This window comes from Arachis stenosperma, chromosome 10 (genome assembly GCF_014773155.1).
Source record: "Arachis stenosperma cultivar V10309 chromosome 10, arast.V10309.gnm1.PFL2, whole genome shotgun sequence".
Taxonomy (NCBI): Eukaryota; Viridiplantae; Streptophyta; class Magnoliopsida; order Fabales; family Fabaceae; genus Arachis; species Arachis stenosperma.
Genome location: NC_080386.1, coordinates 81,316,481 through 81,329,702, shown reverse-complemented (window position 1 = coordinate 81,329,702; position 13,222 = coordinate 81,316,481). Strand labels below are relative to the sequence as shown.

The 13,222-nt window shown below is 36.9% G+C and overlaps 1 protein-coding gene across 1 annotated transcript; it reads left to right on the top strand.

Annotated features, from left to right (window-relative positions):
• The first annotated feature begins 6,353 nt into the window (after window positions 1-6,353).
• On the top strand, window positions 6,354-7,902 carry LOC130958176 (uncharacterized). Its single transcript, XM_057885134.1, has 2 exons — window positions 6,354-7,134; window positions 7,223-7,902. The coding sequence occupies exons 1-2, from the start codon at window positions 6,369-6,371 to the stop codon at window positions 7,783-7,785; spliced, it is 1,329 nt and encodes a 442-aa protein (XP_057741117.1). The 5' UTR covers window positions 6,354-6,368; the 3' UTR covers window positions 7,786-7,902.
• The last annotated feature ends 5,320 nt before the right edge of the window (window positions 7,903-13,222 follow it).

Below are 13,222 nucleotides of genomic sequence, written 5' to 3'. Positions count from 1 at the left end.
CAGTACGTGTCAGGGTATGATTGGCTTATAAGAGTAAGCATGATCAGCAGAAAGTACTGTTGGGTTATTAGGAGGTACAACGGTAGTCACACTTGTACCAGAGCAACCATCTCCCAGGATCATTCAAAGCTGGATTCAAATACAATTGCAGAAGCCATTAAGCCGTTGGTTGAGGCCGACCCATCTTTAAAGGTGAAATCAGTTATTACAGAAGTGCAGTCGAAGTTTAACTACACCGTCAGATATCGGAAAGCATGGTTGGCTAAGCAGAAGTCAGTTGAGAAAATATTTGGAGGTTGGGAAGCATCCTATGAAGCGTTGCCCATATGGTTCGAGGCCATGTGTCATAAGGAGCCATCAGCTGTCGTACATTTTGAGACTATGCCAACATATCAAAGGGATGACTTGGTAAGTGATATCCGGGTATTGCATCGAGTCTTTTGGAGCTATTACCTCTGCATTAGAGCATTCAGATATTGTAAGTCAGTTGTCCAGGTGGACGGGACTCACTTGTACGAAAAGTATAAGGGTTGCTTGTTAGTGGCCGTTTCGCAGGATGGTAACAACAATATCGTCCGATTGCATTTGCTATTGTCAAGAGAGAAACTTCTGATGCGTGGCACTTTTTTCTTAGTAACCTGCGTCAACATGTTGTAACTCGGGATGGTGTGGGGCTTATATCAGACCGACATGAGTCGATAAATGCAGTTGTTGAGCGCAGTCACGGAGCTTGGTCACCTCCTAGAGCTTTCCACATATTTTGCATCAGGTATATAGAGTCGAACTTTTTGAGAAAATTCAAGGCACCGTACCTGCAAAAGCTTGTCGTCAATATAGGTAACATTGATTACTTCAACGTTTGTTACTAATGAAACTGCGATTAATCTAAACATCATGAATCACACTCACTTTGAATGGTATATGATATTGTGTAGGATATTCGAGGATGGTTCGGGAGTATGAATTGCGTTACCAGCGTTTACGAGAGTGGGGTGAGGCGTACACTAACTGGTTAAATCGTATTTCCCGTGAACAGTATGCATTGGCATTCGATGGTGGTTACCGATGGGGTCACATGATGACTAATCTAGTGGAATGCATAAACTCAGTCTTGAAGGGTGCACGCAATCTCCCCATCACTGCACTTGTGAAGGCAACATTGTACAGACTTAATAAGTTGTTCACACGTAAAAGAGCCGAGGCGGAGGCTCGGATTAATGCTGGCCTTGTTTTTTCTGAGCATGTGACCTCCAAACTTTATGCAAATCAACTTGCATCAGGAAACATTTAGGTTAATTACTTCGACAGGCAGAATGAGGTCTTCGAAGTGCGTGAGATGCCAAGTGGAGTGGAGTATGCTATTGACCTCCGTAATCAAAGATGTGACTGTGGTGAGTTCCAGGTGGATCAGATTCCTTGTCGGCATGTGTTTGCTTGTTGTGCAAATCAATGACTAGATTGGCAGGTGTATGTGCATGATGTTTATAAGATGGACCAAGTTAGATGTGTTTATCGGGCTAGGTTTAGGCTACTCGGGAATCCAACTATGTGGCCTTCTTACACTGGTCCTCGCTTCGTACCAAACCTGTACATGAGACGCGTTGCCAAAGGTCGGCCCAAGATGACCCGCTTCTTGAATGAGATGGACACACGAATGTTATGGCGTCTGAGGCGATGTAGGCAATGTGGGACTGAGGGACACAGTCGTAGTAGATGCTGTCAGGGCGGAGGTCCTAGTACTGCCCTTAACACGCAGTAGATTTATATGATATTTGAAACAATGTAACTTATGTCAATGTACTTTCTCATAATAGACTCATTGTAGCCTGTTTTAATGCACTTTATGATAATAGAATCATTGTAACCTATGTCAATGCACTTTATGATAATCGAATCAACCGTTACCTACCTCAATGTACTTTATGATAATAGAATCATTGTGAACTATGTCCAAGTAAAGCATCACATGGAAAGTCATCATACATATAATAGTCAATGAAATTCAGGAACATCAACTGAAACATACAATACTTAGTTGGTATTTAGGAAACTTCAGTCATACATAAATATTACATTGTGTCCATGACAAAAGATAACTGATACATACATAAATCTAACTATACCACAACTACTTCCTCGCTTTCCACTTTCCAAAGGTGACTATGTTCTTGCATTTCTTTGCGGCTTTTTTGAACACGGACGGAGTAAATCGACTTGCACTACGACGCGGTGGATCAATCCTGAGGTTGTAGCCCTTTCCTATCTCATCTGGAGTACGGGTGCCACCTACGTAAAAAAAATCAAACCAAGGAAGTATATAATATGATCAACCGTAACTAACAAGCCATACATGAACATAAAACAATCAAAAACAAGGAAGTATATAGTATGATCAACCGAAACAGGCAGGCCATACATGAACATAAAACAATAAACAATAAAAAACAAGGAAGTATATAGTATGATCAATCGTACCCACCAGGCCATACATGAACATAAAACAATCAAACCAAAGAAGTACATAGTATAATCAACCGTAACTAACATAGCATACAAGAAAGTAAAGCGTTGTTGTACCTGCATCATTACGGGATTCTTCATCTTGGTCCATGTCGTCATCTTGTTCCTCATCCTCCTTGTCTTCCTCGTCATCTAGCTCATCCACTAAGTAATCATCAGTCTCATGCTCAAAAGTGTTAGCATTTTCATCAATCAGAGTCATCGAAACACGCTCCATATTTTGACTATTTAGGACTCCTCGACCGCCCCCACTCCTACTAGAATCACCAGATACAAACCCTCCAGAAGTACCCGAGTAGGTATAAAATGGATACCTCACGTCTAACGAATGCCTACCCGACATGAACCCAGGCTGATGGCTATATTGTGCTTGGCCGACATCTGAGGCCATGAACCCAAGCAACTGGCTAAAAGAACCTCCCTCTCCTGAGTCATACTGTGGCTGATGTATCGGGAATGACGTAGGAAACTGTATCTGAGGTACATATTGGCTTGTCTCTTGAGGTTGCACTTCTGGTGGTGGAGGTGGAGGTGGAGGTGGAGAGGCTGGTGACTGTGGGTGTTGCTCTTCATTTTCATCATCCATAACCTGGTCACCCTCAACGTCCTCTTGGACCACAAGATCTGACAAGTTCAAGTGATGCCCATACTTTGAACGATACCAGTACATATAAGTGTCTAATGGCTGCTGCGGAGTCATGGGGTCCTCAGTAAGAACGTGATTGTACCTGTTTGTCCACTGCATAACCCAAAATGAATGAGTCGTGGCTGTGGCCCAGTTCTGATTCTTAGGACCAGTTAACACTTCCCCGTGTGCCCGGTCTAGACTCCATTCCTGATGAGGAACTCCCTGAATGAAACCAAACTGTCGTCTAAACCTGTCGGTGGCATGCCATTCAATACACTCAAAAAATACCAACGGGATCGTTGCACTCCAAATCACCGAGTGCATGTAGATGTCCGCGGAAATTATGTCCGGATCAACAGAATATGCAACCCACAAAAACTGGTAACAATAAAGCAAAGAAATAATTAAAATCTAAACAACTAAATCACTAGATGTGACCCAAATACAACGGTAGTGCAAACACACCTGGCCTTCCTAAAGATCATCGAAGGCCTTCCTAAAATGAGCAAGCTTAAGATATCTATAGACTCGGTCTCCACGCTCCCAGTTACGCCACCTAATATAACGCATCTCATTAACACCATTGGATTCTAAGTATGAAAATAAAATGTAAATGTAAGATAGTGTTACCTGTTTGCAAGCGGAAAACTGCGGGGTTCCCTAGGAACTGGCGCTAGATACGGTAGCCGCATCCAAGCCCAACACAGTAGAAGTGTTAGCGGTCCATCTATTTCCTTACAATCAAAACGTGATGCCCTGCATAAACTCCTGTACAGGTGTGCCAGGCATGCTGATCCCCAGTTGTACTGTCTAATACTAGCAAAATCACTGAGCAGAGGTAGAAACTTCCAATGCACAGATGCCCCAGTCTTGTCTCCAAACAAGATCGTACCGATCAACAACATAATGTGGCACTTGATGTACACCTGTATACTGTTTTCATCACTCAACTGTAACCGTTCTTTTAAATCCCGTAGCCACGTAAGTCTTATGCCGCTTCCTCGACACTGCGACTTTAAGGGTGCGACCCCAAATTGGTTTAGACACTCCGCCTCTAAGGCTTCGAAACTACTCAAAGTCATCCCTGTAACTGGAAGACCGTCGGTTGGAAGACCGAATATCATAGCCACGTCTTCCAGTGTCACGGCACATTCACCAACCGGAAGGTGAAAGGTATGTGTGTCCGGGTGCCACCTTTCCACTAAAGCGTTTACCAGTGCTTTCTAACATTGAACAACCCCAATCTAGGCGACATGGTAAAAACCAGTAGATCGTAAATGCTCCTCCACCCTCTCATTGTACCGATCCGGCGGGACATGGTGATCACATGTCAACATCCGTTTACCCTGCACACACATAGCAAAATCACGATTGTTATTACACAACTATCATACACAACGTAAAAATATCTAATTAAAACATATAATTTTACTGATATTACTAAAACCTCCCCTAAAATAACATATTTCTATCAACATTATTCCAAAAAAATGATTCCACAAAAATTAAAGAATGAAATTATTATAGTTAACTAATTAATTTTTATTACTAATATTATTACATAGAATTAAAAACAAGTCATTCTTATTACTAATCTACTATATTGAAAAAGATTCTCCACAACACTCCATTAATTACATTTAAGCACACGTATTCCTAACTATTATTTAAACATATAATCCTACATTGTTAAAACTAATTATAACAAGTAACTACTTAACTCTAATTTATAATATTATTACAAAAATTTATAAACAAGTCATTTTTAACACTGATCTATTATATTAGAACAAAATTGTAAACAAGAATTAATTATACTTAAACACACTTATCTAAATATCATTCAAATTCTTCTTCTTAAATTTTTAAAATTAATTATTATTCTTAACTAGTTAACTATAATTTCTACTATTGTTAAAAAAAATTTTAAAAAACTATTTTTTTTTATTTCTAATCCAATATATTTACCAACCACTGGCTTATAAGAATAACGCAAATTAAACATATATATTTCTACCTACATATATTCCTAAATTTCTACAATTAACTATAACTACTTAACTATAACTTCTAATATTACTCCAAAAAATTTTTAAAAATGCCTGTTTTATTTTTAACCTATTATATTATAAATCATTTTAAACAACAATCAACTGCATATACATTTTTCTTATACATTTATTTCTAAATTTCTATCAATAAAATTATAAACTCAGTCATTCTCAATGCAAGTTATAACAACAATAAATTTAACTAAATTTTACATCTAATAATCAGAACTATGAAATATTAAAAAAATTAACAAATTAACTTACATAATCAGAATAGTTGAGATATGTTACAATGTGAAGCTCTGACCGATCAATCTTTTTTAGTTTTGATTTATGGGACATTTTCAAATTTTTTCCACTAGTCCACGAATGAGAAGCAGCAAGGTTTCAGGTTTCAGGGAGGAGGAAGATGGCATGCGACTCGGTGGGTGGGAAAGGAAGGGGAAAGTGAGTTCACGAAGGAGACTTGTGGGGTTAAAGTGGGCACTGTCCTGAGGAGCTATGGGCGTGCGACGCGTGGAGAACTCTTGCACAAATCGGACGGTTCGCATGATTTCTGCAAGTCTCTCGGTCCGATTTGTTTATGGCAAATTTCTCGGTCCGATTTGTATGTAAACTGACACCATACGCATATAAAGCTCTCTTTCCCTCCATCCATAATGCTGTCCAGCACCTACTTTGGCTCCATAACTAAATTAATTTCCGAATAAATGACGACAAAACTTAATAATAAATTTTGGCACAACACTCTCATTTGGTCCCACTTTTTCTTTCTCCAAAAAGTTAATTATACAACTCTTGGAATACAACTTATCACTCTTTTCTACCAAATAGCATGCCAAATATGCAAAGGAAAAAGGATTGAAAATAGCAAAAATATGTGTCATTGTTTATTTTTAGTTTGCATAATAAATGTTTTTTCTGATTTTTTTAATCCCAATAAAAATTATTATAGTCAATTTTTTTTAATAGAGTGAAACCTTTGCATTTTTACTAGGATTCAACTAATAAATTCATTAATGAGAGGTGGAAAAGGCATTTCCCTCCTGTTTGCTTCAGAGGCGTGTTCTTTAAGGTAATTGATATAAAGAGTATTGGCTATTCCTCTTCTCTTTAACCCTAAGGTGAGAGTGAGAGTGAGAGTGAGAGTGGGTTTCATTAATTGGAAGATGAAATCAAACTCCACAGAAAAATTTGGTACTAACTGGGACTGGGTGGACCCTCAAGTCTTAAACACACAGTCCTCCATCACCAATCCTCCCAACCTCAACCCTTTCAACTTCCTTCAACCCACACTTGACTCCTCTACTGTTTCATTTCTACCTTGCACTCCCTCTGAGCGCGTTTGTTTCTCAACCCTTCATCTCCATGATCATAACGATGATTTCTTCTACCTCTATGAGATCATCTTCACCCACTTCGGCCTCAGACTTCCTTTCTCCGATTTCCAACTTCAAATCCTAAACGCCATCAATGTCGCTCCCACTCAACTTCACCCCGAAGCTTGGGCCTTTGTCATAAGCTTCGAGAATCTCTGTCAATCCTTTCGTCTTGCTCCCAGTGTTGCCGCTTTCTTCTACTTCTTTCAGGTAGTTAAAGAGAAGGAAAAGATGAGTTGGGTTTCCATTCGTGCGCATGAAGGACAAACCAAAATCCTTGTTTTCGACAAGTGGTACGCTAACTTCTCGAACCAGTTCTTCCGAGTTGAAGGTAGAAGGGGCTCAGCACTTCCCTTCTTCGTGGGTGAAAACAAGAAGCCAAAGTTTCCACTGTACTGGACTCGGATGATACAGTCTCCCAAACCACCTCAATGTTCAAGCTTGTCTCCTTCGGAGAAAGACTTGGTTGATAAACTCCAAAGATTGAAAGAACCATTCCAATGTGCCTTTTACTTTCCCCTTAACACCAATGCGCCTCTCAAAATAAGCCCTTTGCGTAAGCGCATTTAAATATTTCCGTTTCGAACTGTGATTATAACTTTATCTGCTTGGCTACCATATGGTCTAAGTGCTGTTTGTTGCAGATGCCCCTAACTCAAATGGAAGAAGATCAAAACAGGTAGTTGAAGTGACAGGGGGAGTTGAAAAGAGGAAGCAGTTTGTCACATCTACCCCTGAGCAGAGGAAAAATCAAAGGGTGTTGGTGGAGAATAGTCCTACTTCTACTCCGCCTCCGCCTCCGCCGGTGGTCAATTCAGATATGGAAGAGACGGGTCATTTGTGTGGTTTTGAAGGGGATGGAGCAGGGCTTCCCTCCTGCGTCCAGGGTCACGCATTGGATTCCAATGGTCTCATCAGCCACAGCATGGGACACGTGGATCTTGGTAGCTTTCTGCAGGGACTATTTCTGCAAGGCATGGAAGTGATTCAGAAACGGGTCTCCCAACTTGAATCTGAGCTGAATGAGGAGAGAAGCGCCAGAAAGAAAGCTGAGGGGAAGGTAGCAGAAATGAAAAAGGAGCTTGCTCGGTGTGAAGGGGAGCTTGCCTCCGCAAGAAGAGATTGTGAAGCACTGCATGAAATCCAGCAAGTCTTGAGAAGGATCAGTACTACTACTACTACTACTACCATGAGTCAAAGAGATTAGAGGCCTAAAGAAAAGCCTTATATCATTATTTTGTAGAAAGACCATGGTTTTACTTAACCAGTACTCTTTATTTATTTTTTGAAAGAAAGAATTGTTCAAAAATGATTTGATGGCAAGTATGGCCTGTCTGATTTTGTTACACTACTAATTGATACAAGTAATTGACATATCTACTTTTCTTGACCATTTTGAATATGTAATGTGTTAGTTGCCATATTGCACCTTACATTCTAGTTGAGACATCTAATGCTGTTACTATGGAGGATTTGTATCATCTGTGGCATCTCGTGCTGGACATGGGGATCTCCCTTGGACAATGATGACAGATCGCTCCTAAGATAGAGAACAGAAGGTATGATATAGTTTGCTTATTTCCCTAATATGTCGAGTTTTATTCCCTGGTTCGTTTTCAAATTATGATAATTTTGACATGCTCTGATGCAATTGAAGTTTGTGTCAATATAAGGTCTTGTGTTTTCTTGCAACTTATCACTTCAGATAGATATGCCTCCTTTCTTTGTAGTCACTCATTAAAAATCGGGAAAAAATTATTACTGGACAAATGTGGGAAGTTCAGGTGTTTCAGTTCACTTTGTTCTAATTAATGGATGACAAATTATGGCTTCAATAAGTGATCTGTTTGTGAGGTGAATTTTTTAAAATTTTCATTTGCTGATATTGTATTATTTCATTCGCAAAGAAGGAGAAAAAAGAGTTGGCTATGTTAGGGGATAACATATTTGAACATCTCCTGCCCAGTCAAGTTTGCAGTACAATATCTGCACATAGAAAACTTGTAAGATTTGGATATGCCTAATCCTTTAGTAAAAAACTTGTGTGAGCCTGTATGTACCATGACTTTGTGCAGTTTTTGTTCCGTCGTTGATCATGTTCTTGGTTAAATCAAGTTCCAAACTTGTCAACTTTTGGTCAACAACGGAGGATGTGTTTGGTAAACACGTTGAAAATACAAGAAGCACCTTCAATCTTCTTGAACTATGTAATTTTTGTTTGGCTAACCTTTTTTTCTAAATGGGAACATGATTCTAAGTTTAAATTGTCATTCACCAAAAGTAACAAATTGTAGCTTTTATGTTTAGCGTTCACTTGGTAAATTAAAAAATTAATTAATATTCTATCAATTTTGCCATTCAATCTCATTTTCGATAAAAGATACCAAAACAATCATCAGAATTGTTGAATGTTTTTTTGATGGCTATACTTTACTAACATTTTTTTTAATATTATTGTCAGTACTCTTTGTTAAGTTTTAATTTTTATAATTTTTTATTTATTTTTCTTGTTAATAGTATGAATATTTTTATTTAAATATTTTTTTATGTTCACTTATGTATATTATTATATTTTTTTAATAGAATGTTTAATATTTATTGTTTGTATAATTTTTTTTAATTATTTTTATTAATATGTATTTTTTTATGGAATTTTATTTTTTATTTGACTTTGTATATTTTTTACTATATGTTCTTAAATTAGTATATATTTTATATATTATTTTTAATTTTTATAATATAAATTTTATTAGAAACATATAATTAAATACAAAAAGAGTACTAAAGAAAAATACTAACAAATTATAACTAAAAGAGTACTTAAATTTTAACACATAAATTTAAGTTCTTTTCAAAAGAAATTATAGTCAAAGAGTGTTAAAATAATATATTTTTGAATGATATAATCCAAAAAATATTTATTTTATTATAATCTATTTTGATACAAAATTACCAAACATAAATCACATTAATACCAACTAATTTTTTTATCAAAATCAAGTTTGTAAAATCAATTTTATACAAATTTTTGTTTGCAAACTCTAATCCAAACACACACTGAGTTTCCAAGCTAAATGGCATTTGTCCAAATCTTTACTATTCATTCGTTTCGATTATTTTGATAAAAAAATATTTTTTCAATGAAAAAAAGATCTTTTTTATTGTTTAGTGTATTTGACAAATTTCTAGTAGTAAAACTAAAAGTACTAGAAAAATTAAAAAAAAAAATATTTTTTTGAGAAGCTGTAATTTACATTTTTTTAAAAGATCTTTTTTTTTTTAAAAAATATGTTTTTTCATGTAATAAATAAACAAAAAGTACTTTTATATTGTTATTGATGTGTGGAAAACGATCCAACACAAAACTCACCGGCAAGTGTATCGGGTCGCATCAAGTAATAAAACTCACGGGAGTGAGGTCGATTCCACAGGGATTGAAGGATTGAGCAATTTTAGTTCAGTGGTTGATTTAGTCAAGCGAATCAAGTATTGGTTGAGTGATTTTGTATCCAACAGTAAGTAAATAGCATGAAATGTAAAGGGAGAGGGATGAATTACAGAAATTAAAGAAAATTGAAAGTAAAGGTGCTGAATCTTAAAGAACAAGAAATTAAATGACTGAAACTTAAAGTGCAAGAAATGTAAATTGCAGTAACTTAAAGTGCAAGAAATATAAATTGCTTGAATGGAAAGGGATTTGAGGACTGGGATTTCAGAGTTTAAGCAAGGGAAATTAAATTGCAGTAATTAATAAAGCAAGAGATGAATTGAAAGTAACTAGAATTCAAACAGAGAGTGAGAATGTAATTGCAACAGTGGTTCAACAGAAGAACCAAAAGGAAAATTGGATCTCAGGACTCAGAAACTAGATAGCAAACTCTAGATCTCAATTGCCTTCCCAGATCCAAATTCACAAAGCAATTAACAAGAAATTAAAGATTGCAGCAGTAAGGAAAAGAAATTTAACTCAGCAGCAGTAAGAAAATGAAATTTAGCATAATTATGCAGTAGGAAAATCCAAGAGATCTTAAATGGAGATTGAGACAGAAATTCCTCAATTCTTCACACTCAAGATTTAAACAAGAAAAGTAAAAAAGTGCTCAAGCAAGAACGAGGAAGAAGAGAGATCAATTCTCGTTCCCAATTCTCTAAAATCTCAGTTCCAAGCTCTCAAAATCAAGTCTAAAGATGTGAAAATTCAAAAATCAAAAGAAAGATCCGCATTACATCAAACTATCTCCTATTTATACACTTTCTATTCTTGGATTTTGGAATTTGGATGGGCTTTTGATTTGGTGAAGAAATGAATTAAATTGGATTTTTAATCCAATTTTCAGCCCATGAGAAATTAGCTTCCAGGAGGCTGCCCTGCCCTTGTGGAGGGCAGAGCAGGAAAATTGTGTGCGTGCTGAGTGTGGGACATCAGGATGCTACCCTGCCCTTGCGGAGAGCAGGGCAGTGTGCGTCATGGTGCGTTTGAAATATTTCGCGTGCCAAGTCTTGGACATCATCAGGGTAGCGCTCAAATGGTGCAGCTTCCTTGCTTTCTTAGTGAAGCCTTCGTGTTCGAGACTTACTGGGAGCATTTCGGCCAATTTTTGGCTTATTTTCCTTTGTGAGTAGCGCCACTTCTTTCCTTCTTATACTTGGGTTCGAAACCCATGGGTGGCACTTGGGGACAATTTCCTTTGATTTTTTCTTGCATGGAGCCCGATATTGCTCTTGAGGAGGGCAGGGCAAAATTTCTTTGGAAGCTTGGTTCATTATGCTGCTCTCTTGGAGGGCAGTGTAGCTTCCTCCCTTCCATGCACCACATTCTTTTTTTCCTTGGGCCACGCTTTCTTAAGCCACGCTTCCTCTTTTTTTCTTCCTTTCTTCACCTACAAGAAACCAAAACAACCAATCAAAGTATCTCCAATTTTACAAGGTTTATAAATCAATTAAAAATCAATTAAATTTAGCTTAAACCTCATGATTTAGCATCAATTTAATGGTGGTTGCTTGATTTAAAGAAGTTATGCATTTTCATTCCAAATTGCTTACTTAGGATACAAGAAAGTGCATAAAGACTAGTGAAACAAGTGAAATTAGCTTGAAAAATGGGTATATGATGACCTGTCATCACAACACCAAACTTAATTCTTGCTTGTCCCCAAGCAAGCATCAAAACTAAGAGAAAATGAAATGAACAAGAAAAGAAAACATATCCTTATTAGGCATATAGCAGAACTTGATTCATGGAGTTTTTTATGCAGACAATGATAACTCAATTATTGTTGCTGTTACATAACATACATTTTTCCTCAGAGGCTTACTAAACTTGCTGTTATAAAGTTTATTCTTTCTTTGCTCCCTTGCTAACTTTTCTTTTCTCATGTTGCTTATCAAGCTTATTATTCTTTGAAGGCTTGGTGTCTAATGTTGTAGTAGTAGCCTTTGGCTTTATTATTATTTTTTTTACTCAACATCTTTCCACCACAGACACATGGCTCACTACTTCTTCCTAGGATCATTGATGCCCAGCATCTCTTTGGATAACTAAATGTTATGTATCTAGGTTGTTCTTTATTGTGGACTTTCAATTGGCCATCCCAAATCAGTTGATCTAAGTGACCGGGTTTTGAAATACCCCTCAGAATTTACTTATCCAAGCATATCCTAGTACAAGAACACCACAGGCATGTGTCCTAGGGTCCAAACTATTGGTGTCCAGCCTTTATTTTTTGTTTTTCTTGCCACATTGGCTTTTTCTTCTTCCTTTTCTTTCTCTTTTATTTTTTTTGTTCTCAAGGGCTTTTTCTTTACTGATAAGAACCTTTATAACAGCAAGCTAGCTCACACTTCAATGAAAATGACATTATGCAGCAATTATTTTATGAGTTATGCATTTAATCAAACACATACACCACCATTAACTTCCATCCTAACTTATGCAACATTGGATATTTACTTTCCAATTCAAACAATTCTCTTTTATTCAAGCATATGGGAAACAAAACAGAATTCAGCTAGGTGATGGATGACAAGCATTATGCAGATTAGCATACTTAATCAAACAACTTCACTTGCAACTAGATAAACACTTTAGCAGGATATATAATGGTTTTCATGTTCAAAACAATACACAGCAGCAGGGATTAAGTTTAGATACAACCTTTGAAGTTGCAGCCCTTTGATTCTTCCTTCTGTTGTGTTTTTTTTGAGTTAAGATGCACAGTATCTTCAATGGTTGACTAATGTCCTGCATAATTCTCAAAGGTTGCTTGCTTCACAAGCCTTTGTGCAATTGGTTAGTCTAAAAATGATTATGGCTTTTTGAACTTACTTTGGTGTGTGAACACCAAACTTAGTTCCTTGCCACTCTTTCTGATGCAACAAGTTAACCATATGTGAAACCTTGTGTCCTTGCTAAAGGTTATGGAATTAAAGCTAAAAAGTAGTTAAATAGTTGAATAATTCGTCTGATTGCTTGGAGCTAGCCTTGTGCAGGAAGTGAGAATGTTCTTTTAAATGAGATTTTGGTGGAACACCAAACTTAGAATCCTTCATTCTCACTTGAATTGTTTTGGTGTGCAACACCAAACTTAGCTCCTTGCAATGCATACCAATTATTCAACATTTTTATTGAAAAAGCTATGAAAAGA

Excerpts from the sequence above, each read along its gene's own strand:
- LOC130958176 (XM_057885134.1), top strand. The coding sequence starts at position 6,369 with ATGAAATCAAACTCCACAGAAAAATTTGGTACTAACTGGGACTGGGTG. Across the intron at positions 7,135-7,222 it reads TCTCAAAATAAGCCCTTTGC|ATGCCCCTAACTCAAATGGA; the intron begins GTAAGCGCATTT and ends TGTTTGTTGCAG.